The 26,326-nt window shown below is 38.2% G+C and overlaps 1 protein-coding gene across 1 annotated transcript in view; it reads right to left on the reverse strand.

Moving 5' to 3' along the window:
* Positions 1-9,083: 9,083 nt before the first annotated feature.
* The window catches only part of si:ch211-266k8.4 (TBC1 domain family member 10B), a 62,039-nt gene continuing 44,796 nt past the window's right edge, over positions 9,084-26,326 (reverse strand). The window contains exons 14-15 of the mRNA XM_005449358.4: positions 24,807-25,079; positions 9,084-10,439 (exon numbers count right to left, since the gene is read on the reverse strand). Coding sequence (XP_005449415.1) covers positions 10,373-10,439; positions 24,807-25,079 — 340 coding nt within the window. The 3' untranslated portion in view covers positions 9,084-10,372. The remainder of the gene's footprint in view (positions 10,440-24,806; positions 25,080-26,326) is intronic.

A 26,326-nucleotide genomic window follows, 5' to 3' on the forward strand; every position in this document is an offset into this window, starting at 1 on the left:
TCACATTCCTCAAAAAGTGTCAAAAGCACAAACACCAGCCGGTGTTAGGGTTTAAAGGAAATTATTATTTTAAAACACTAAATAATATATTTAGCAACTCTCCTTCTGTAGGTTAGTGAAAGACAGGATCTCTTAGGAAAAAGGCAGAATCTTTTTTTCCTCCACACTTTCACATTTTCTCCGAAGGAAAATAGTCGATGGGCTGCGGTGGTGTGTGAATGTGTGCGAGCTCCTAGTTCCCACAGGTGGGTGGTATCAGAGCTGAGCACCAACAACTTATCAATCATCCCACAGTGGAATTAGAGACAACACACATGCACCCCTCCCCCCACAACAAAAGGGTTTCTTTTTCACTGTTTAGTGGTGGAAAAGTTTTTTTGTTGCCCACCAAAATCACCATTTTTTTATCGATTTAATATTTAAATCAAGTAAATTTTAAGGAGAAAAAAACCCCATGACCAGTTAAAACCACAGGCACACTTAAGTCTGTGAGTCAGCACTTGTTGTTTACACTGTTGTCATCATGTCACAGTGTAACCTGAGATAAATGAGGAAGGGGCTTAGAAGGCAAAGCTGACCGAGGGGTATCAATCAAAGCCTTACGAGATTGTTGAAAGGTATGTACATTTAGAGATGGAGCTACCTTTAGCAGGAGACTATTGAGGCCAGGTGTTATTAACAGGCTGCCCTGGACTACAAAGAAACCTACCCATTCATTACCATTGCTGGCACGATAGGTACTTATTATGTATTAGTATAAAGGATGGATGTGATTTGGAAGCTTATTACATAATGACACCATTTATTATATCTAGAAAACCAATATGAAGGCTGTTATGGGGGCTTTACTGCCACATTACTGACAGAAGCTCCATCTCACATATACAAGAAAATCTATATAATGACAGTAGGTGTAATATATATATGGAAATACACTCTCTCCTCCTTAACGGGTGAGTCCGTCTGAATGAAACTTGCACAAATATCATCATACATACAATAATTAGAAACACTACGTTTTATGGTAAAGATGAAGAGGTGTTTCACGACTTTTGATACCCCATGATCCCCAAAGAATTTTGCAAAATTTTACGGCAAATTTTATTTTCACGTTTTTCAATTAAAACCATCAATGACTCTTCTGGTAAAGAAGAAGATAGTTAGGACACCAACGTTGCTCTTCAATTGAGATGATCAACAGAGTATTGCAATAATCAGAGCCAGAAAAGACAAAGCATGCCCTCATGAAACAGAGATCGGTATCAAAAACAGCTCAGTTTTAGTCAGCATTTTTGGTAAATGAACCAAACTCGGTATAAGTCAAGGTGGCTGAATCTTTCCTTCATTCTGATTTAATGTCACTAAATTTTCGAAAGCTTTGTGCTGAGGTTGTTGGATTGCAGCGGGATCTACGTAACAGTTACAAGCCACTCACAGGATTGATCTTATTGAGATGGGATGCGTGCTGAGTATTGAAAATAACAGTGTGCTGAGAACGGAGCCTTGAGGGATGCCGCGATTAAGTTTCGGCAACTCAGGAGCTTGCATTAGTAATGGCCAGAGAAAATGTTCTGTTTGAGACATAAGAAAATAAAAGATCCTTGAAAACTAACCCAGATGTTGTGCAGGACAGTAGAATGATTGACGCTACAAAGACGGAGTTTGAGCAGAGCCAAGTTGGTGCTAGCACCTACAGATCTGGCACAACCAAGTGTGTAGTAACACCCCCATGAGGGACTTTACGAATGATGCAAACTGGAAAAATGGAAAAGCTGCAAATCTGGATGGGCATGCTGAGTATGGAAGAGGCAGGCAGGATGTTCCCTAGGTCTCCAGCCTCGCCATCATCCTAACCAAAAGATGAATAGAGGGAAACAGATGCTGCCTTTTGCTTTCCTGTCTGTCGCTTCCCATTACCTCTGCAGTGTGTGCGCACTTACATAAGAGGGGTGTGTGTGTGTGCTGTCATCAGCACAGCTACAAATGGGGGTTGGTCTGTGAAAGAGCACGACAGGCCCTAAACCCTTAACTCCTACTTCCTTTTTATCAATACGCAGGGCACCAAATACCAGGTATTCCTCATTCATTCTAAACTGCATAAATATTGTTTACACTTCCCGCTCACCTTAATATTAATATTAATTAATTGATATTAATCAGAAAAGTTCTGTCATACAATATTTAAAGATGTTTAAATATAAAAATTATGACAAGTCTGCACCTCTGAGGTTTCTCTAGTGGGCAAACATCATCTGTATGAACTGAAATGAAAGATTGTTGTTTTTTTTTTATATATATTTTAATTCTTCCACTGACAAAACATTTTTAATGATTGTCTAGTTTCCCCTTCTAATTAGGGGACAATAAGGTTTTTGCACTGAATAAATTTGGTTTATCACCTACCCTTGACACTGCCTTTCCTACTTTTATTTTATATTATTTTAGATATATTTTCTCTAAAGCACTTTATGGTTCCTGTCTGTTAAAAGCACTGGATAAATATTGGTTGCTTTTATGTGATGCTCTTCTGCAAAAACAACACACAAATCTATCCAAATAACGTCATGTCACTCTTCATATTTTTTGTTTATATAAAAGTCAGGTAAATAAGTTAACTTTTACTGTATGTCATGTTAGAGCAATGACAACGACTCTGTTTCTAGAGCAGATTATTACCACATACAGCGACATCACTGATTGATTAACCTGATTTTTCAACATGCTTTTGATTCATTAATCAAAATGTTCATATTTTAATTGTACCTGACATGAGCCAGGCTCAGCTTAATTTAGTGAGAAGTAAACATTACATCAGATTAAAAGAAGGATTATATATTGTGATACATCAAATTAAACATGTCGGTAAAGTGGAACAACCTGAGCTGATGCTCAGATATCAAAAACCAGAATCAGGTGTCGGTGATTGGTGGAGATCTATTCAGTCTAGTTCTAAGTTGTTCTCTGTTTACTTTGCAAAGTAACAGCTGTAGTACACTCGATGCTGTCAGGAGGAACCTATCAGCAAACCAACAGCTTTTCCATGTGGAAACTGAGGTTAAAGGAGTGGACATGAAGAGCTTTGGCTTCTCTCCTTGCTTCACTCCTTCATGTATATATTTAATTTAAAAGTTAGAATGATGGCAGTCTGGTTTATTACATGTTGAGAAGCTGTGAACTTGATTAATATTATTTTACTTCTTCTCTAATGAGTCTAACTTGATAATGAGACGAGATTAGTGCTAATAAACTTGAAGAATAAATACAAATTCGGGAAATTTATGTTTTTTGATGTTTTTTAAGTCCCTTTCTCAGAGCAGCGGACATTTTATTAATATAACACTTGTATTAGATTAGTTTACTGTTTCTATGAGGTAAATGAAGCCAGACTGAGATTATGCATCCCTAATCTGTTAGATACTGGAAGCCCTCAAATGTTGGCCATTTCTCCCATTGACTTAGTCGTACGTTGATAGCTTCGTAGGTTGTGAAAACAGTAATAAGCAACTAGCAGAAAAGGACGTCTTGATACATGCTCAATCATCCAGGTAAGTAAATCCCAAAAGGTTGATTCTGTTCATCTGGATGAAGCGTTTTCAGTGGGAGAAACGTTTCGTCACTCATCTAAGTCACTTCTTCAGACTTCTTTAGCAGAACAGGAGGAAAATGAAGGATGCGCAAGCAGTTTACATCCAGCAGGCCGGAGTATCTGGAAACTACAGGTGATCGATAAGTATTGATACTACTAAGTAGTTTGGGTTTGTCCATAAATATTATGATGTATAGCATACTTTTGCAGATCAGTACTCTTCTTAGAGTGACCGTATCTACATCTTCACATCTTTATCTACATTTTTACTACTTTAAAATTCTTAACCCAGACTTTAAACCCTCAGTATTTCCAAATATCACAGTTTCTACAGAACTGGACTGTTTGTTTTTTCTGCAAATTAAGATTTCTTTTGGTTAATGGTTAAGTCAGATGCTACATAACCATCTACTGTTTGAATTACTAGGTTATTCATATCAAGTTCAGACTTGCGCGCACTGACTCAGATCCAAATGATGTGAAAGAAAGTCTTCAGAATCATCCAGTACAGTCATATAACTTGAATTTCGTAGCTGTTTACACGTATTGCGTACATTTCCATGCTGTACACTGTGCTAACCTCTTGTATAACCGCATTTCTGGGTCTTGTCATGCCAGCACTTGAACTAATTATGTATACAGACTTGACATGATTATTTATGGTTTTATGATTAGTTAAGACGCTGCAGTTCTTGCCTGGGTTGAAACTGACACTCCCACGGTTAGTTCGCTCATTCAACGTGGTGCAGGGATATTTGGTTCAGAGGGACTCTCCTCCACTTTACCCTGGAATGAAAGAATGCCATTGTAGATTATCTGAGAGGGGAAGTTAAGAAACAGGTGGCAATCATTAACCTCCGGTTCCTATCCAACAAACTATGAATTCTCACATAAATGCCCCTGCTCCATATGCAAGAGTGACAGTATTTATGGCATTTTCATACTAATTTGTTTGTACAGTGCATTTGTAACAGTCAGAGAAACTGTAACGAAACAATTAGTCCAACCTTTAAGAATTTGGTGAAAAAATATATTGAGTCATCAGTCTTGCCAAAAGTAATTTTAAACCTGCTGTTAGTTGAAAGCTGAAACTAAAATAGCTTTGTTCACATTCTCAGCCACAACAGATCGTGCTACAATATACTATTGTAAATATTGAAGGAAACCATGGGAAAAATGTTTGCTGAAGGCATTGATTTAAAAAAAACACACACACACACACACACACACACACACACACACACACACACGAAATGGGTATTAAGGCAGCAGCGACCAAGACGGTGCACTACAATGTAATGTAGTATGAAGCAGTGTTACCTATAATGATAACTGTACATTTGTGGGGTGTGTTTGCTTTAGTCTATGTCCCATCACGGTAGTATGTTACAAAGAGCTTTGCAGGCCAATGTCTACATACTGTTACTGCAAACTGTCACTTCAATGTCAAAAATATATAGAATAAGTTCTACAGGAAACCTTCATTTGTGTTGCTGGTCCTTTAGCTCGCTGAGAAGCCAAAACTTAAACACAAAACAAAATGTCTTTAGTAAATAGATTACTAAAAAAAAACACAACAAAGATGGACATTGCTGTGTTCAGAATTGGTGTTGGACTTTGCATTTTGAAGCCTCAGTGTCAGCACTTTGGCCACCACAATGTTTGTCTTTACTTTAGCAAGAAGTTACTACATCAGGACCAATGACTGTCATTGATCAGGACCATAGGGCTCAGTGCATACTTGCTCAAAAGGGTGCAAAAGAACAAACATGATGGAGAGATTCAGTTCAATGACTGGTATAAGTGGAGTCCAGCAGACAGCTACAGGTTAAGGCCCTTTCATATAGGATGTGGCAAACACTCTGAAACCCATTCTTTTCTATTGCTTGTGCAAGGCTCGGTTGCCCGTGAACGAGCCGGTGAGGAGTAGTCATGCATGGTGTAAAAGGGCCTTTAGGTGACAAAACTATCAATCTACACAATCTAATTTAATCCCCAACAGTATCCAGATGGATAACTAATGAGCAGCTATGGAAGGTAAAATTATATTAATTATAATCCACAGAGGCCAAAGGTGGTTTTTGTACCAGGCTTTAAACAAACGTTTAATGCTGTTAAGTTCGGCATTTTAAAGGATGCCTCAAGTGGCCATTAGACGAACTGCACTTTTTGTTGGCTTCACTTTTTAGCACTGGGGGTTTCCTTTTCTGTTTAAGACTTTTCAACAAATCCATATTTGACCCACAGATAGGTAACCAGCACTGTTGGTTGGACTGCATTCAAGTGCAGCTCCAGAGCCTCTGCATTGGTTGAACTACAGTCAACGATGGATTAACCATGGATGCCGATAGGAGTTGTAAAAAAATATTTTCTCCTTCGTGATATTTGTGAATCCCAGTTCTGGTATTTAAAAAAAAAAATGAAAGTGCTTCCTAATGGGCATCTAATTACCTTTTAGCTGATATTATCTATAATCTTTTAGCACTTCCTTAAACATCAAGCATACACTTATACAGGCAGGATGGGGAACAAAACCTCCATGGTGGAGGTAATAATATGTTAGGTGCCTTACATATAATTATCCCAAACAGCAATTTTCTGTATTAAACTTAAATCCAGAAATGTAATGTTTTACACTGAAAATATAGCCATTATGATACGCATGCCTTAGTAAAATGCTCCAAAAAGGAAGGTCTGCTTAATGGGTTTGGTGTTCTTTTGTTGTTTTAAGACTTCCTACAATAAATACAAATCCTAAATCTGCAGCATGACAATATTTTAGGGGCTTCGGGGAAATGTGTAAAAACATCAGTGTTAATGTTTGACCAAAATGTGATCTGTTTCGTTTTACCTCAGCTTAGAAACAGACTTAGTATCCCGTGAATCCAGGAACAAAATACCTGCTGTACCCAGTTTAAAACTCTAAGCACAGGCTTAATGTTTCTCATACAGAGAGCTGATTTCATAATGACGTACTGAAACTGTGCAGGCCAAGTGAACACAGGTATGCGACCTGCTCTGTGCACCCCCGCCTTTTTGGGCAGGTTGTGCAGTTTGTCTTTGATCCTGAACTACCGGGTTAACTAATTTCAAGGTCAGAGGGTCCACAGTGTACATTCCACAGCTTTTAATAGGTCACTGCTACAACACTTTGCACTGGAAAGAATGACAGAGCATGTACAAAATTATTAATTAGACGAGGAGCAAACATGTAGAGAGGAGGTGAAGGATACAAAAATGTTCCCACAGTCTATCTTCTTTCACCTGCTCCCCCGTTTAACAGCCTCCGCCATTAGTGAGCCAAGTATCAGGAACAATGTCTGCTTGTCTCAGACTATGCCCTTCGCCCATCCTCTGAAAATGCAGTTTGCTGCGACATGATAGATTAATGCCAGCACTAAATCAAGCTCTTCTGTTGTGACACTGCAACCTGGTGTTAATAAACAGGGAGACCCTGGGCTTTCCAGGTAAACAAGGAAACAAAGGAGCAGTTAGAGTATGTTAGAACATAATCTAGTGTTTATCTGGTACATAAAGTTTTATTACATGTAAATTAAGCTTCGTTACCGTCATTCCAGTCAGCTGAGCAAATCAGCTGCTGATTGTGGTTTCATATGTTTGACACAGATGCATTACAGAGGCAATGCTTGCCTTGAGAGTGTTGGTGGAGAAGTATACAGATCAGAAGTTGCACATCTTTGTGCCAAGAGAGGAACTATAGTACTGCATGAGGAGTTGGGAGTGGCAGAGAAGTACAGTATGTGAGGGTGGTGCAGGACACGTAACATGACAGTGGTGAAGCATGCGGCAGGAGTGACAGATGGGATGGGGTGGGAGTACATCAGGGATCGGCTGTGAGCCCATTCTTGTTTGCAGTGATGATGGACAGGCTGACAAATGAGGTCAGGCAGGAGTCTCCATGGACCATGATGTTTGCAGATGATACTGATCTGTAGTAAGAGTAACAGGCAGGCGGAAGATAGACTGGAGGGGGGGAGGTATGCACTGGAGACAAGAGGAATGAAAGTCAGTGGAAGCAATACAAAATACATTAGCGTGACTGAGAGGGAGACAGATGGAATGATGAGTATAAAAGGAGTAGAAGTGGTGAAGCTTATTAAGTTTAAATAACTAACAAAAAAACACAGGGGGGTGGAAATGGAGGTGGCAGAGGTGAAGATGTTTACATTTTTGTTGCGTGTGGCCAGGATTACAAATAGGTATATGAGAGGGACAGCTGGAGAAAGAGTAGAAAGGCTGAGATGGTTTGGACATGTGCAGAAGAGGGAGAGTGGATAAACTGGAAAAGGGAAATTGGATTTTTCCAAGCAGAAAGAAACAAGACAGACCAGAGAGAATAAGAACTTCTACTCCTGCACAATCGAGAGCGTCCTGACGGGAAACATCTGCACCTGGTTTGGGAACAGCACCAAGCAGGACAGACAAGATCTGCGGAGTGTTGCACTCGGCCGACCGCATCACTCGATCAGAGCTTCCTGACCTGCAGTCCATCTACACCAAGCGGTGCAAGACTAAAGCCAGGAAGATTATGATAGACCTCTCCCATCCCAACAATGGACTCTTCTCACTGCTGAGGTCTGGGAAGCACTTCCGCTCCCTTAAGGCCAAAACAGAGAGAATGAGGCGGAGCTTCTTCCCCCAGGCTATTCGGGCCCTAAACCAGGTGTAGGACTGGACTCTCTCACACACATCACATCACCGCACGCACTCTGCTTATTTGCACACTTCTTATAATTAATTTTTTCTTTCTTTCATAATTTTCTTCGTAAATCGTTACTTGCACAGTCCTTTTACTCTAAATTTCTAAGTTAAAACCTGTAAATTTTGTAGTAATCTGTAAATCTTACTGTCATTTAATGGTCGGGCATTGCACAGCAATAAACATTTCACCACATGTTGTACTGTGTATGGTTTTGTATGTGACAAATAAAATTTGAATTTGAATGAAAAGGCAGAGTTTAGAAGTAAACATAGATCAGTTTAAAACTTTAATCTTTGCAGTCATGTTAGTTTTTCCATTTAGCTTCCAAAACCAGTCACATCATTTAATTACTTCAAATGTGAGTTAACTACAGTATCTTAAATTAAAACAGTTGCATGACCTGAAATAGATGTGAAAATGTGTAAAGTTACTTATTAGGAAACCCTTTTAAAAGACATTTTCAAAAATATCAACTATTCCAGACACATCTGTGACATTTAACAAGCTGACTTCCATCTGCTTTTGTAACCCACATAAACCTGCATTATTCTACTTTGAACTGTGGGAGGTGAGATAAATGGTAAATGGTAAATGGCCTGTATTTATATAGCGCCTTTCTGGTCCCTAAGGACCCCAAAGCGCTTTACATATCCAGTCATTCACCCATTCACACACACATTCACACACTGGTGATGGCAAGCTACGTTGTAGCTACAGCCACCCTGGGGCGCACTGACAGTTGTTTGTATATCAGATTATATACACATACTGGCCTGAAATGTTGCCACGTTTCAAATGTTAAGATCATGCTACCTAACAATGCAGCCAGAAGCCGCCAGCTTAGCTTTAGTACAACCAGCTGCTAACCGAGGGTAGATCATTCCCAAAACTCTATTTCAGTCATTCCATGTCAGTCAAACGTTCTTCTACTAGAAGGCGACGTAAACCATTAACGGTGTTAAACCATAAGCTTCAAAATATTTCCAGTGCTCAGCTTTGACTGCTGTCTTCAGTGGCTGGAATGCAGAGAGTTACATACTAACGTAAAGTAGCACCAAGAGGGGTCAGATTTACACACAAGCTTCCTGGTTAAAACTAACATCACACGAGGGACTCACAATCATTGAAATCCAAACCAAAGCTCTTGTGTTTTCTTGCTTTCCACAGTTCTGTACTTTAAGGTCTGATTAAATGATGCTAATATTGAGCTTTGTCATATTGAATGTAAACCACAGTCTCCAGTATCGAAAGCACACACTGCACACCCTGAACTTATTGATATTTATTGCAGTGCTACAAAAACATTCTGCTCTTTCTGTCCCTGCTATTTTTGAGTCTGGGGGAGGAATGACAGTTTATGTTTACAAGACAGTCCTCGTCCGTAGAATGTGGTCATTTTCAGCATTTTAACCAGAAGCCACCGCTTTTATCCTGGAGCACAACTGCACCAATAACCAATCAAACTGACCCAATTTCCAAAGCTTTTTCCACTCAATTTAAATGCAGTGAACACAAACATCAAAGACTGAGCACTGGTGATACTTTCTGGGTGTGACTGATAAGAGTTCCAATGCTGGTTCAAAATAATTACATAGTAAGACGGTGGTTTTGATAGTCTGATGAAAAACTGGCACGACCAAAGCAGAGTGCAGTTTGGGCATGCTCCTAAATAAATAACGTGTCACTTTTAAAAACAATATCATAATTTATTAGTGTCAGCTGCTAAAGAGAATAAAATGTCAATGTTAAGCATTTATGATTCTAGAAGAAATAAACTGCACCAGTAGACAGAAAATAAGCACACAATAAAATTCAGGATACACAATCAAACTACATAAAACAGTTAGCAGGTTTCACACTGCGGCTGATCTGAGATTGGCTATACAGCTCAGCACAAACTATAAAATCAGATTGACCTCAGATGATCTGGGTGTGTTTGAGGTGCAACTTTCTAATCACACATCCTTTACCAACTATTCTAGATCCCAAACCAAACTACATAGTATGGTTTAAGCATTGTATTCTTCCCTCGTTCCATCACATCTTTTCTTCTTCCTTCAGTGTCAGATCAGCTTCGACTCTTTGGCCTTCCTGAACGGGAAGCTGTTCTGCTGTCTGGATGACAACTCCCTGAAAGAAGACAGAAATAAATGTGAATAAATATTCAACTTTAGGGGAAAATAAACAAAAGTGGAGATAACATTAAATTACAAATCCTAGCAAGTTAACTGAACAAAAAGAAAGAAAGAAAGAAAGAAAGAAAGAAAGAAAGAAAGAAAGTAAGAAAGAAAGCAAACAGCTCCAAGGGCTTGATGGCACTGTGATACAGAAGTGCTGCATTTTTTGAGCCAGACATCTCTCTACTAACATTTAAATCATACACATTTAAATGTCAAGTACGTTCAATGTGTAAAGATACTGAATTTGTCACGCTGCAATAAATAGTAGGGATCAGCCAAACACTGGCATCATAGAATACTGGTAAATAAGATAACGTTTACCCGACATTCATCTAATGTGTCCAATCATTTCTGTGCTAAATGTTCAAAGAGAACATAATAAAGATGTGACACAGCGGTGAGCTGTGTTTCCAGAGGTGAGCAACCAATAATGACAATGAAAATGGGATGTCTACTTTTTAATATACAAGAAGAAATGTTTGCTTTGTTACATTATTCTTATATCATAACTTGGGTTGGTTCTCTAGCTTTAGCATTAGTTAGCATCATGAGAATACAAACACACAGCCAGAAGACTTCATAAGCTTATTTTGGCAGAATGCCTACATGTTGCTTCATCACATGCGTGTCTACAAAACCTACACACTGCAAGAGATCTTAAGCTTTATCATATAAGCAGAATCCAATAACGTGATTTTCAATCAAAGCAGTTTTCCATTTTAAACATTTACTGTAGGACAGGTTTCATCTCCTGGGAACAGCTTTTTAATACCTAAGCTTCCAGACAAATAAGTGACATGCCAGCAGACACAAACAACACTGGTGAGTTATAATTATGTTCTGGGATCTGACTGCTACACCCACATGCAGCAGTTTGTTTAACCCGATCGACTTCACATATTTAGTTTGGTTCATTTAGTGAACTAACATAAGCAAAACGACTTCATTTTATTTGCTGGATATCAAAACCAATTCTGTGGGTTTATTCAGTTATTAATTATGGTTTCCTGCATTTATTTGAAATGATCCCATCCCATCTATACCACAGCTCCTCTTAAATTGCACCACAGAAGATCACTCTCTGGAGCTCAAATGACATTTAGCTCATCTGCCAAAGCCAACAGACGCTGAAAATGTTCTTGGGTCCAAATAAACCACAAACAATTTTGTCCCCACCCAGCAGCTTATCTAAGAATCCATCAGGCGAAAACCAGCATCGTGGAATCAAATATTGTACAAACATCCTGAAAGAGGTTATGCATACAAAGCGTGTTTGGATCAAAACAGAACAGCGCTCTGAATATTTCAGATACCATCTGTCCTTCCTTTATTTTTTTTATTGTTTCTGTTTCTAAGGACTTTAAATATTTGACACAAAAACACTTCATACACACAGCCTTTGAACAAAATAAAAAAAAGACGTATTGCCTGTGACACAAAGTATTATCTAAAATTCTAGCTATGCTTCACTGTGCACAGTGAGACCCCGTCTTTACCGTCAAGGCCGTTTTACTCCCCTTTGCCAACCAATAATAACCCAGCCTGCATCAACTCCACATGAAATAAACAGCAATTGAGTTTCTTGGATTAAAATGTCTGACTGTGCTGTGATGATGTGAAGGAGGACTTGTGGCTGGAAGAGATATGCAAGTTTGTCTGTGTGAATATGCCTTTTCTCAACTCTGTGTTTGATTGACTCAGTGCTGTTTGGCTTGATTGTGTGTTTCTGTCAGTGTGTGAGAAGTGATTAGACTGAGCAGGTTAGCTATGGTGGCTTTAGCTGCATGTGGTTGGAGACAGACCCAACCTGATGCAAAACAGCCATTCACTGTGACCAGCCCTCAGCCTGGCCGTCTTACTATACAAGCCTGTAGAGGTCATTCAGTGAAAGAATTGACACTATGGTAATGGTGCTCCTTGACCTGGTCCCATACTATACAAGCATATGGCCAAGGTGGTCTTTATAACCATTTAAATGTTTCACTAAGCAGCACAACCCCATGGAGCAACCAGCAAGGTGGGCCCCACAGTATTCAGTGCTCAGCCTTTAAATGAACTCAAATAATCACTTTATATAGGCAAAGAAAGCCTATGGGGAAACTAAGGTGCCTCCAGGATTAACAGATACTCCCCCCCTCCAGAGACAGCTGAATGGCACAAGAAATGAAAACATATGGCTCAAACAAAAACAAGAAACGACCATTTGGAGAATAATGCACCCCCTGCCACCCACGCACAAACACTATTAAACAAGAAAAACACTGTTGAACAATTGCTGGATCTGGACTTGCATGACTATTTTGTGATGTGTGCAGCTGGACAGTATACATGCCTGTGCATATGGGTGTGCTCTCTTCATTCAAGGTGGAAACCTAGACTTGTGAAAACCCTTTCTCCATGCAACAACCCACATTCAGTCACCATTCAGTTTGCTCGTTCCTGCCACTGCACTGACCACACTCAAGTTACCCCCAGACCACTTAAATGTAAAAAAACAAAAAAAACAACAACCAACAACCCCAAATTGCCTGTAATCTGACATTGTTGCATGCATGGTTCAATTCACAAGGTGCATAGAGAATATTTAAGTAAGTAAAATAGTATAAAAATAGTATAAAAAGTATAGAGAACGTTTTCTTGCCTAAAAGCACAGCCACAGTAAAAAGAAAGTACACCCTCACTCAACTCTAATGTGTGACATAAAAATGATCAAATCCTTAAAAAGTCTTAAAATGGTTAAAACAACCTTGGATGAACAACAACAACACATTACAACATTAACATGTATTATACAGGGTTTAACAAAAAATAAGCTAAAATGTATGAGCAATGTGTGAAACAAACATAAGTATACCATATGACTGAGTAGCCCATAAAACCCCTTTTAGCACAAAAAAGTTAGCCTTTTCTCGATGCTCTTATCAGTCTCTTGCATCGGTTGTGGAGGAATTTTGGCCCACTTTTTACAACACTGCTTCAGCTCACTGAGATTTGTAGGCAAATCATTTATGCACAGCTTTCATAGGGGCCCGTCACAGGGTTTTCATTTGAGCTGTATTGTTCTGACCCCTAAATCAATACACAAGGGACACATTGATTTGTTCTGTTAAAGGAACGAGAGGTTAAAGCATCAGCTCTATCAGGAATACATTTATCCAAACATATCTAACAAAAAGTGAGCACAATGAGCTCTCTTGACATGTTACAGTCTGACAGTCTGTAACTGTCAGACTGTTTGTCACTGACATATTTTAACATATTTCATTGTCGTGTCAAACAAAAACTGCTGCGTTAATGTAGTTTGCACTCATGAGGAGCTTCAATGGCACTACTAAAACATTTAGAGTGGGTATCAGGTTGGGACCACACTACAGAGAAATGGAATTTAAAAAAAAAAAAAAAAAAAAAAAATACACTAAGATGGTTGTGACATACTAATGTCAAGCTCTGTCTCACACAGACACTCATACAATAAATCATGTAAAGCCTATTGTGTGTGTGGCGCAGTAATGGGGAATAATGAGCTGGGTAACATCAGTCAGCTAAACTGAGCTCAGGTTGCTTCTAGTTCTTAGAGGCTGTGTGCACAAATGTAATCGGGGGAAAGTTACAAAATAAACATTATTGATGAATATATAGTAATGTATACAAGCACAGATATGGATGGCACATACAGGCATGAAAAGAAAAGTCATTTTTACTCTGTTGCTATTCTCACTCTCCTCTAGCAGACATACACCATGCATAATTTAAATTCAATTACACTGTAAGGAGACATAAAGGAAACAGGAGGGAGAGAGAGAGAGACAGAGAGAGAGAGAGACACACACACACACAGAGAGAGAGAGAGAGAGACTATGGTACAGTGCTGCAACAGTAAAAATATTTCCTTTGCTGTGACTCAGCAAGACCCACAAGCTGGGCTCAGGTACTCTTTGCTTTCTGCTTTACCTAACTTCTTAGTACATGATGCATCCATGACAAGTGACACCAGTGATACACTTGGAGAACCACTGTGGAAATACAGCTGGGCACTGTTGCACTTACGAGTCTCCAGGTACAAGCACATTAAATTTAAGTTGAGTTAATATTACTGTTCCTAGACTGTTTGTCTTTAACCTGCACACACGCAACATTGTACTAGTTTGTTGACTGTGGCTAACAGTAGTAGTGCTAGAACAGCAGCCTTCAGATGCCTGTGCAGAATGTGGTTATGCATTACATCCACCAAATGATTATATGCCAACTTTACACTGACACAGTCCACATACAACAGCTCATTTTCTACATTAAAGTGTTGCAGAACCATGTTGGATTTGCACAGATGCCATTTATCTTAATCTTCACCTTCTTAAAAAATAAAACCCCCAAACTTCCTATTACATAGAAAAATCAATCAGGTGGCATTATAACATATCTGAACTAACAGGTAACTGCTGTTCTATATTAGTAGAATAAAGTTGTTTAACTTTATTCAAATAGTATTTTTGGCACTGACTAGCAAGAGCAGAAATGTTTAAACAGGTCTACAAATATATTTTTTTTTTTTTTACAGATGGCGCACTGGGTCTGCGCATCTACACTCACTAAACATCAACTGCAAAATTCTGATGTTTAACGGGTAGTATTCATGGTTTGAAGTGGCATGTTAGCATGACAACATTTTCGCACAGCACAGAGGAAGCTGGTGGTTTAAAAATTATTTTTAAAGAGAAATTCCTCACATCTTCACCATCTGAAGGAAAAAAATAGTGCAAGGACGGGACTGAAATCACACACCTGTGATAAATGCAAGCAAGGGGATAAAGAGGAGCAGGGCAGTTGTACTGGGGGGGTTTACAAACAGAATATCTGACTCTTACTTGACAATGCTCAAGTCTCAAGAAAACTCACTATGGCTGTATCTTTGTGATGTTTTGTCAGAGATTTCCTGTGTGGCCTCTCTTCTTTATTAACCAACATACAGTACTCCATCTTAACACGTCAGTGGCAAATTCTGCATTTGACAAGCAGAAACAAAGACCTCAGTCATACATCAACAACCTTTACAGCCCCGTCTCCCTCATCCTGTCCTCAGCAGGTGTTTATACTCAAGATAGCAGACATCAGATACAATCTAGGCTACGGGTAATAGGAAGCTCTGGGAAGTTACTAAAGAACTCGAGCATGACAGTTTATTTAAAACAAGTAAGATGCCGATCAGGGTAAGCATAGACCACCTCATTTTCCCCAAACACTATTTTTTTTAATATTAGTTTTATTTCACTTTAAAATGAAAAAAAAAAAACGTATTGAGAAATATCATCAAGTGATAAACTAATCCAGATATCCTTTAATTCTTACGCTTGGACTGATTTTATACATAGTGGGAGGAATTTTCAGGAATATTACTGCAGTTACACATTATGCTCATTTTTCCAGCTTCAAACTGTGTACCACAAATATCTTTAAACACCTAAAACTTAAACAAGTATCAGATATATATGCCTGTTGATTATATCATGTTGCCCATTGTTCTTTTCCCGGGAAATTATCAGATAAATGAAGGTCTTTGCTAGGTCACCAGGTTCTTAAATCTGGTGATTCGATCAGAAAGTCTCTGACATAAAGCCTTCTAAAATCTTGAATTAATATCTTTGCACAAAATACCCCCATTGGCTGTGTACCAGAGGAATTACAGATTGCACAGCTCTTTTATCCAGGCTCTGTTTTCTTTTACTGGCAATCACAAAGGTCCTAGTGTGACAGTCAGCGACTTTAACCTGTTCCATTCATTGCTGTAACTATCATTCAAACCAAAGCCTTTCATTACGCTTACAGATAAACAACAACCTGACATATTTCTGGTTGAAATCTCAACATTGCTGCCTTTTCCATTTTTCAGTAACAAAATGACAGTTTTCTTTGTTAAACCAGACGACAAGTGCGTACCTAACGGAGAAATTTACGTTCAATCCAATTTATTACTTCCATTTCGGGGAGGGGGGGTATCCTTTTCATTCAACCCTTACAAAAACAGTGAGGTGTGGTCCATTCATGGTTCACTCACTTTTACATTTGTACCTGTTAGCTTTTGTTTGCTTTTCTAGATATATAGCACGGTGTGGGCCAGTGGTGCCATTTATTTACAGTAAGCTGTCCTGCTGCCTTGAGGCTGACCCCCGACAGTGCAAAGGTTAGCCCTTAAAATACTGTCAACATGGAAAATTGACTCTAATGAAATCATAAATAGAAGTGGTAATAGTAGAAGTAACAGTACGCCCACATTCGTCAGTTCCAAAATAGCCAAAAATCACCTTTTACTTTGTTGTTGAAGCCTCCCAGGCTTCAGGGATGACGTGCCAAGTAGAGTGGGTGTTATATAAGGTATGTATGATCAAGCCATAATCACTGCGTGGGATATCAGTGCAACTCCTGCTGTTTTTTTCTTTGTTTTGCTATGTTTTTATGCATGTGTGACCTTAAAATTCACACGGGTACAGCCAGGTGCATAAGCTCATATCTTTGCAGTAGTTGAGGCCAGTTTAAACACACAAAACGACAGCCGGGCATCGCTGGGAAATCTGGAATGATGTCATGAATGATTAAGACTATAGTGGTGTACTGTATCAAGGGAACAGCACTTAGGTGAAAACTGAATGAATGAATGAATAAATAAAAACATGGAAAACAGCAGTAATGATGACGAAGTATAGCCTGTCATGATCAATTGAACCTGTCATGTTTAACAACAGCTGAGCATGAGAGGATTAGCGAGATGTCACAGGAGCGACCGGCAAGTTGAGACCAGACTTGAAACTTTTTAGAGGCACATTGCTTTTGGCTGTCACATCACATAACTGGGTTTAGGAACAGCATGTACTAAATACTACAGTCTTTTAATATTTTTAAACTGCCAGAGGCAGTGAGAGAGATATAATTATATACAAATGAAAATACAAAAATATGCTACAAGGAAAGGATAACAGACAAAAAGGAAAGATGCTGATATTATACTGTAATAGTGGTTTTTACTATAAATTTTTTTTTTTTTTTTATCAAATTCAGGTCTTGTTTGTTGTGAATTTCTATTTCTTTATTTATCTATTATTAAAAACAAAAACACAAAAACAAACTAGTGAGTGGTGATGGTTATTACTGAAAAAAAAAAAAAAAAAAAAAGGTTAGCCAACTGTTAGCTTGTTTCACTGGCAGTTTTTTTAGTAGTAAACTGAATGACAAAGCAGCACATAGGTAAGTAAAATTAAAAGTAAAACTGCAGCTTAGCTGAAAAGCTTTAGCAGACTTCCACTGCTTACATTAGCACACATTTTCAGTGCTGTAGCTGGTATGGCTGTGCATCGTCTTTATAGTGTGAACATATTAATTTAGTATAAACTTTAATATTCTTGCTAACAGAAGGAGCTTTTATATAAGACTCAGTCAAACAGTATGTCATGAGCACCGAGAACAATCGGCACTAAACATAAAAAGCTAACCATAAATACCGTAAATCCCGGACTACAGAGCGCACCTGATTAAAAGCCGCATGCTCTAATTGTAGAAAGAAAATCAATTTTGTACTTGTACAGGCCGCACCGGATTTTAAGCCGTATGCGTTCCACTTGTAATATGAGATATTTACACAGAAATATTACACGTGAGGATTTTTAACGTTTAATTTAATCCGTAAGGTAACATAAACGTTATGGTAACATACAAAAATACATACTGCAAATGCTTTTTTTCCTCGAACAGCGCCTGTAACACGGCTACCTTTAAGTATACGTACGTATCGGTAACACACAAATTACGTTGCTTATGGTTTTTTTACGGAACAGTGCACAAACAACATTACAACATCTCTTAACAACCGATAAAAATATACACCATATATACTACTTATCATTTTGATTGGTCTACTGTTACCAGGCAAAATGTTTTGGCCGCATGAAAAAAAAAAAAATGCATTAGCCGCACATCAGTATAAGCCGCAGTGTTCACAGTGTGGGAAAAAAGTAGCGGCTTATGACCCGAAAACTACGGTACACTTCACACTAGATCTTATATGAACTTTAGTGAATGTACTGTCATCAATTTATCATTTCTGGGATTTTTGTTGTTACATGTTTTAAGATTGTGACTACACAGAGTAAAAAAGGCTTTAACATATAATAAAAAGCCTAAATGTGCTCAATACCTTATCCTATAAAGTAATAAACTATCCAGTGACTGAATCCATACTTTACTGGTAGTGTTCAGAGGAAGGTCTCACGTGATTGGCCAAAGTCCCACACACTGCAGTAATGCTCCCACTGTCCCTTTCTTTCTTGTGTTTGACCACTCATTCATCCTGTATCCTGACTACGCTGTTACATAACACTGCTACACCTGCATCTTAACAATGGTAAAGGTGGTGTGCGTGTAAATCTAGTACATCCATGCAAGCGCTCCACTTTTTCATGCACATAAAGGTTTTTGTTTTCCTTTTACAGCGCATTTCATTATATGTAGCATAAACGACTCAAAGGCACACATGTATGAGGGGCCGTACAAGCCAAAATTCATTCTTTCACTCTCACACACATACATTCTTCTTTCACATACATATATTTTCACTCTCACATACATACATTTTCATTTATGCATTCCTACATTTTGCTCTCATTTACATGCATTCAGTATGCATTTAATCTCACAAATAATATATGTATGTAAGCAGAGAATGCATACATGTCAGAAGAAAATATATGTATGCAAGAGAATAATGTATGTGAATGAAAGAGTATAGTGGAAACGGAAGGAGTTTAATGGAAACGGAAGGCTGGGTGTCTGTACCGCTGTGATTGGCTGAGAAGCACGCGCGGGTCACTTTCAAGTGTCTGACAGCATGGAGGGGGGAGAAGAAACTCGAGTTCTTCAGCAAGCTATCGGGGTGTTAAGAAATATTTTATCATCTCCTGAAACGGTGACATCGTTGTCCTCGTCACTTGATCGAGATGGGACGGGCTCAACTTTTTTTTTACGTGCGCTCAGAATAGTGGCACAAAAATAACGCCACAGTAACCCAGAAAGAGTAATATTTCAAACTCCGCCACTCTGTGCTTCTCTGCCACTGCCTCGTTTGAGTTTTGGACGAAATGGATTCTGGGATATTGCATTTCGTCATTTCGAGCCGATTGGAGACCAGAACAGCCAATCAGATATTTTTGCATCCAAGTCTGTGATTGGCTGGTTTATAATAATAATACATATATTATTTGTGAGATTAAATGGATACTGAATGCATGTAAATGAGAGCAAAATGTAGGAATGCATAAATGAAAATGTATGTGTGTGAGAGTGAAAATATATATGTGTGTGTGAAAGAAGAATGTATGTGTGTGAGAGTGAAAATGTATGTGTGTGAAAGAAGAATGTATGTGTGTGAGAGTGAAAATGTATGTGTGTGAGAGTGAAAATATATGTGTGTGAAAGAAGAATGTATGTGTGTGAGAGTGAAAATGTATGTGTGTGAAAGAAGAATGTATGTGTGTGAGAGTGAAATATGTGTGTGAGAGTGAAAATATATGTGTGTGAAAGAAGAATGTATGTGTGTGAGAGTGAAAGAATGAATTTTGGCTTGTACGGCCCCTCATACACATGCATTAGACTACACATATATGTAAAACGTGTATATAACACATTTTACTACTACGCTGCTGCACATACATCCTAGATGAGGATCAGATGACAAACTTCAACCCCCTCACACACACACACACTAATTGTTGGCTTGTACACTTCTGCCACGCTGCAGTGTCACATATGTTCTGCTGCAATAATGTGTGTGAACTTTTATTACTGCCTTCAACACATGAGGACCGCTTTACTGTGTGACTCTGTATTGTTGCCTACAGAGATACACACTTCAGTAGATTTATAAGACATCTGTAGCCTTGATATAAAGCCAGCACTTCTTAGTGAACTATTCAGTGAAGCTGAAATCAAAATACATGCCATTATTTGTCATGAATACAACGATATCCGTGTTATTATAATGCAAAAGAAAAGAGATTAAAAAGAAATCCTTTACCAGACTTTGAAAAGTGAACCTGGCTGCAGTTAGATTTAATTAAAGAAACGAACACACCCAGTTTCTGTGAAGAGATGGCCGAGGGACACAATGTGTGTTTCTTAGTAAATGTCAGCTCACATATGTTTGTTCTAAGGAAAAAAACAAAACAAAAAAACTACCTTGAAAATTTACAATAAAAACAATATTCATAATAAACAATATACACTATAGAACACACTGTACCTAATTGCAAATGTGTGCTTCAAGCACAAAGAAGAGTGTTTGTGTGTCTGTCTCTACTGCAGACAAAATACTGGTTGAACTAGTTACTTGGCACCGTGTCAGTAATAATTGGTTTTATGACACTTGAGAGAAAAACATGTTTTCTTGTCTCCTAGCTTGTCTATCTTGTGTTTCTCACATGATCACATGACAGAAAAGAGAAGATGGATGGAGAGACAGGAGGATGGGAAGTTCTGTGAGCAGGCCAAGATCCAGTGGTTTTCAGAAGAGTGTTAAGTACAGACCAAAGCTGAATTCAAAGCAATTTCTAAAACAGAAAATATCTGTGTCCTGGCAAGGCATCGCGTAAACAAATTTAACTTAACCCCCTCCAAAACCCCCCAAAAGGAATTCCAGTCCTTTTTCTTCAGCTTCAAGTTTTGAGCTCTAGCAATTGTGTCGCTGTGATTAAAGCTTCCTAACATTAACAAATACTGCTGGGACAAAGAAAAAAGGCAACTGTTTAAAAGAAGGTACAATCAGTACACAACTAATGACTAATGACCAATACTGTAAACAATCATCCTATCAGCAAACAGATTATGAACACTGAGAACATGTGTTTTATGTGTGCACTCATTTTGCAGCCATGACATCAGGGTAAATTTGTATGCAGTCATCAAAATTTCGAGGACCCCTGATTTAAAGGACTAGCATGCTATCATTTGCTAACTATGGTCAATTTATCAATTAGTGTCATAACTGTAATTTTCAATTTTGTGCTGATGATGGTGTGAAGAGTCAAGAGATCACCACAAAAAAATTACAAAGTCATTCTGAATGAAACATTCATCAAATTTCATGACAATCCATTACCATCATGGCTCTTATTATGGTTCAAGCTTATTATGGTTCTGGTGACTATGAATGGAACAAAATGTTATAAAGCCTTTTCTTTTTTAAAGAAAATAACAGCAAAAATGATATTTCTAAGGCAATACAGCTAGCAAAGCACAACCCCCCCCCCAATCAAAACAAATTATTTATACTTTTTATAGGTTGCAGTGTGCGGTATTTAATGTTGTATTTCACAATATGGCATCAAAATAGATAATATAGTCCCTTCTTTTATCTAATGTTTTTCAAAGTCTGAAATGATTGTTATTTATCTTAGAGGGGCTTTTAAGTCATCCTTGGTTTTAGCCCCCTTCACATACCTTTTAAACCTATTTTCTTCTTCTTTGATGAGGGTCAGCCAATTAGATTTAATCAGAAGGTGGGCGGGGCTTCTTTGTTTTTGTGTGCCTGCCTGCTTTTACCAACATACAGAAGCTGTTTAGGGCAGTCTGAAGCTTCAGCTTTTGATTCTCAGAAATTCTGGCCCAGTTTAATATGAGCTTCACATCTTTGGTTTGGTTATATCTTAAAAAAAACGAAAAAAGAAATCATTCCCTGATGTGAGCTGCATGATGGAAGTTATGAAAAGGGGGAAAGTAATTTCAGGCTGGGAGTGTCAGGGCCTCTGGCAGGCAGATAGTGTCCATCACTGATGCAATGAATACAGGACAGCTTAGCTCATCTTCCTGCACATACCAATCCTATTGCCTTGTTTCCCACACTTTCAACTGCTCATTCCCTGATTTGTCACTAAGCGGTCACTTAATATAAAATTCCTAATGGTAATTAACTTGTTAAAGAAAAGTCATTTAACTTTGTGGATTCCTTTAATTAGATTATTGGGAGGGACACTATGTACAAAACGCGCATTGTGTGTAACCAACTCAACAGGAAAGTACTGTTCTATTTTAGTGCTGTGTGTCCCCACCCTGATAGTAAAACACTATGGAAAACAATGCATCACAACGAGGGAAGGAGGGGCTCATCACTTTCTCGTAGTCTGTCACTCACATACACACATCTTATAAAACCATTAGACCCACCATAAACACATTGGTGTTTACAGCAGGAAACAGTACATACTAATAAGGATCACTGGGAAATCCAGCTGTAGGTTTGTGGAACATGGCAGCCAGGAGTTTGTGTGTTTCTGTGGCTAAAATATGACATTTTATAGTATTAAACATTCATGACAGTAAAAATATTTTGACAAGCAAAGAAACATCAGTGGTGTACTATTAACCACTCCTGTCCCATAAATATTAATAGGATGAAAGATTAAAAAGTTGCACTTCAACCGAGCAAATGAATAATGAATGTTTTTGTATGGTGAGTAAGTCTGGTGCCATTTCCACATACCACCTGTTTCTAGAAAAGTACACACAGTGAAAGGTTAATGGATTTCATATATCATTGAAAAAGTCTGTGTTAAACAAATTCGTGGGGTCCACTCGATACTGTGTAAAGCCAAAAGTATAAATACAATATTCACTGCAACAATATAATATTATAAAGTATAAACACGCTAACAATCATAAGGCAGATGTGGATACAGGGTCTTAGAAGTGCTGCACAGCTTTTCCATATGTGTGTTAGATTGTGTCATCCAGTAACAGCTGTAGCTGAGTGAGTTACAGCTTCAATAAATGCTAATATCATGATATTCAAGGCCACTGTGCTCTCAGATATAGTGTTAATATAATCTTTACATCTTAGTGTTGTCAGTGTAATGGTGGGCAACAGGAGTGAGCCAATATTCTCTTTCACTTTCTTATAGCAGTATTACATTTACTTGTGGCACTTGTGTCTGAATTTCTCCTTGAAGCACCTCAAAATTGTATATTATTAAAATTCATAAATATTTAAGTGGCTGCTCTACATTGATTATCATAATTTGTATCACAAGTTGAAATTGTATCTGAATGGCAGGTATAGAAATAGGAGAAAAATGGCTTTGTACTTCTTCAAACCTTTGACTCTCTTGATATTGATTATATAGCTGGGTTTGGGAGACATTACTTCATAAACATTCAGTGTAAGAGCCAGTCAGACTAATTATTTATGAAAGATAGTTAAATTATACTATATAGTAAATTAAGAAGTGTAGATCTGTATGCTGTAAGCTGGGATCTAATATTTTGTTACTGTTTAGATTCATTCAATGTGTCTTGGCTTTGTCTTTGGAATCTTGGAGGGTGTAGAGGATGGCAGTGTATGGAAATTAACATTAATCTGGCTTCCAGTCAACTTTGGAATTTTCTGTTTAACAAAAGCTGAAAAAGAAATTGGTTTCTGTGGCAGCTGTGACTGCCTGTAAAATAAGTACGCTTCCTTCAACCACATTATTACAGAATTACAAGCAGCTCATTTGATACTGTGAAACCTGATATGTTATGTGATGTGGTATGCTCTGCTTACCAAACTAATTTTAAGCTCGTCTCCAGCCGTATTCCATATCCGTTATCAGCCCATAAAAGAGTTTATTGGGCAGGTTACAGCCTGTTAATTAGCAGTAAGGTTGTCCCAACTTACTCATTAGAGTTACAATCTAGCAAATCCACAGTAAGTGAAACCATTTATGGAACATTTTGTCAAATTTTAAATGTAGTACATTTTTTAGCTATTTTGTATCTTTTTGAATACATTCATACGACTGAAAACAACGAAGCCTGAAGACTAACATTTTTTTCCCCAAATTAAGTTGTTAGTGTTAAGATTATTCAGTGTGGATTAATCAAAATAATAACTGTAAAAGTTGTTTCAAACCGGGCTAAGCCACTTTTAACTAAGGAAAACATAGGTGTTTATACAAAAGTCACGAGGATATGATATAAACCTCACAGTGTTTTCAGCTTTTCATATCTGTGTAATGTGGGACTCATTCAGAGAACACATTAGCATGCAGCACATTTATTTGAGGTCATTGGAGGATAAATAATTCAATCTGGGTGGAAGGAGATTTAATGACAATGTCAAATTAGACTTTTAATGAAATTAATTTTATGCTCTCAGGCTGTGTACAACTAAACACCCACAACAATTAACACTTTCAAGAATCTAATATTCTGTGACTCTGAGGAATAAAGTTCTTAATTATTCACTGCAGGAGGTATGGCAAGTCTGATGGCATTTGAAGGTGAAAAATGAATTTGTGGATCTTACTTGATGAGAGCTGTCCTGGGCGAGTCATTCTGCTCCCCACTTTTAGGAACACTGGAGAGCTGAAGACTAGAAGGTGGACTACGGATAGATGGAAGAGTGGAGGAACAGACGGATGAAGCAGGAACAGAGGAGGAAGAGGGGGGAGGGGCCTGCTTAACTGGGCTCTTGACACTTGGAAGAAGACGGAAGGACTTGACTCTGCTGTGATTGCTCCGACCATGAGCCACCTTGCCAACAGGTCCTGTACCTGACCTCTTTAAGGTTTGCTCTGACCTGAAATACAATTGTACATGGCTGTAGTTAATTTGAATCACTTCACTAAGGGATATTTCTAAAATTAAATCTGAAATGTAAAAATTCATACAATACAGTTAAAGTGATCAGAAGTTACTTGTACATGGGAATGAATACATAAAAACAACAGTAGCAAGGGGTGAGAGAAATGTAATGCTCACTGAACACATGGAAAATCTATAAGAATAAGAAGCAGGAAGATGCAATGTAATGTTTTGGGAGAATAAGGGAAGAAGCTAGACCTTGTGGAGTGCCTCATTAGGCTCACCTCAACCACATTATGATTTGGCACGATTCCATCTACATTTACACATGTATGTAACCTCACAACATGATCATTATGTAGGCCACGAACACACTTCATAACAAGTATGAATGAAAAATACTGAAAACCCCCCGAAAAAACTGATGTGGGCAAGTACTTCAAACCTTTAGGCTACTTTAGGATGTTAAATTATGATTTTGGATTTCAGTGATTATGACAAGATAATCACGATAAAATTATGGCTTTTTTTGAGCATGAAGCTTGGTCTTATGCTTTAAATCAGGTCTGTCCCAATAATGTGTATTTCACCTTTCCTTAAAAACTCCCATCTCAGAGACAAGATGACAAAGATCTACATAAAATGAACAAAAGTTAAAAGGTCCAAAGTAAAAGGCTTTGACAAGTAAATCTGTGGCTCATTCACAGATGCACCACCACGCCCACCATGTTCACCTCTCTCTCTTTTTTTCACCTGATTATTTGAATTTTAAGAAAATCCCCTCTTTAAAAAAACAAAAACATTTTCTTCTCATCTTGCAGTTTTTGCAGTTATTGAGCAAACTCAGCTAGGGGCAAGTATAGCTTCTTGTTCCATCTCATGACAAACATCCATATACCGTAATGGAAAATACAATGCAACTCAATATCTGGGATGGAATTACATAAAAATGATGCTAATGTCAAGACTTCAAAAGCTATTCCATACCATAAAGAACTTTCCCAAATAGATTTTGGATTCAGATTTGAAGATTATCAAATCTGTTGAATGTATGTAAGCCAGGTAGGGAGGCCAGGGGGAATTCTGAGGGACAAATGCCACAAAGGAACGCAGAGCATTCCTACTGTTGTCTGATGGACTCCTGTACGGCGCTTCATGTTTTGTCTACTGGTTTCTTAACAAATTCAACATGTCTGACAATATACCTCTGAGACAAAGGCTGAGCAAAAATACTCAAACACT

The sequence above is a fragment of the Oreochromis niloticus genome, linkage group LG7 (genome assembly GCF_001858045.2).
Source record: "Oreochromis niloticus isolate F11D_XX linkage group LG7, O_niloticus_UMD_NMBU, whole genome shotgun sequence".
Taxonomy (NCBI): Eukaryota; Metazoa; Chordata; class Actinopteri; order Cichliformes; family Cichlidae; genus Oreochromis; species Oreochromis niloticus.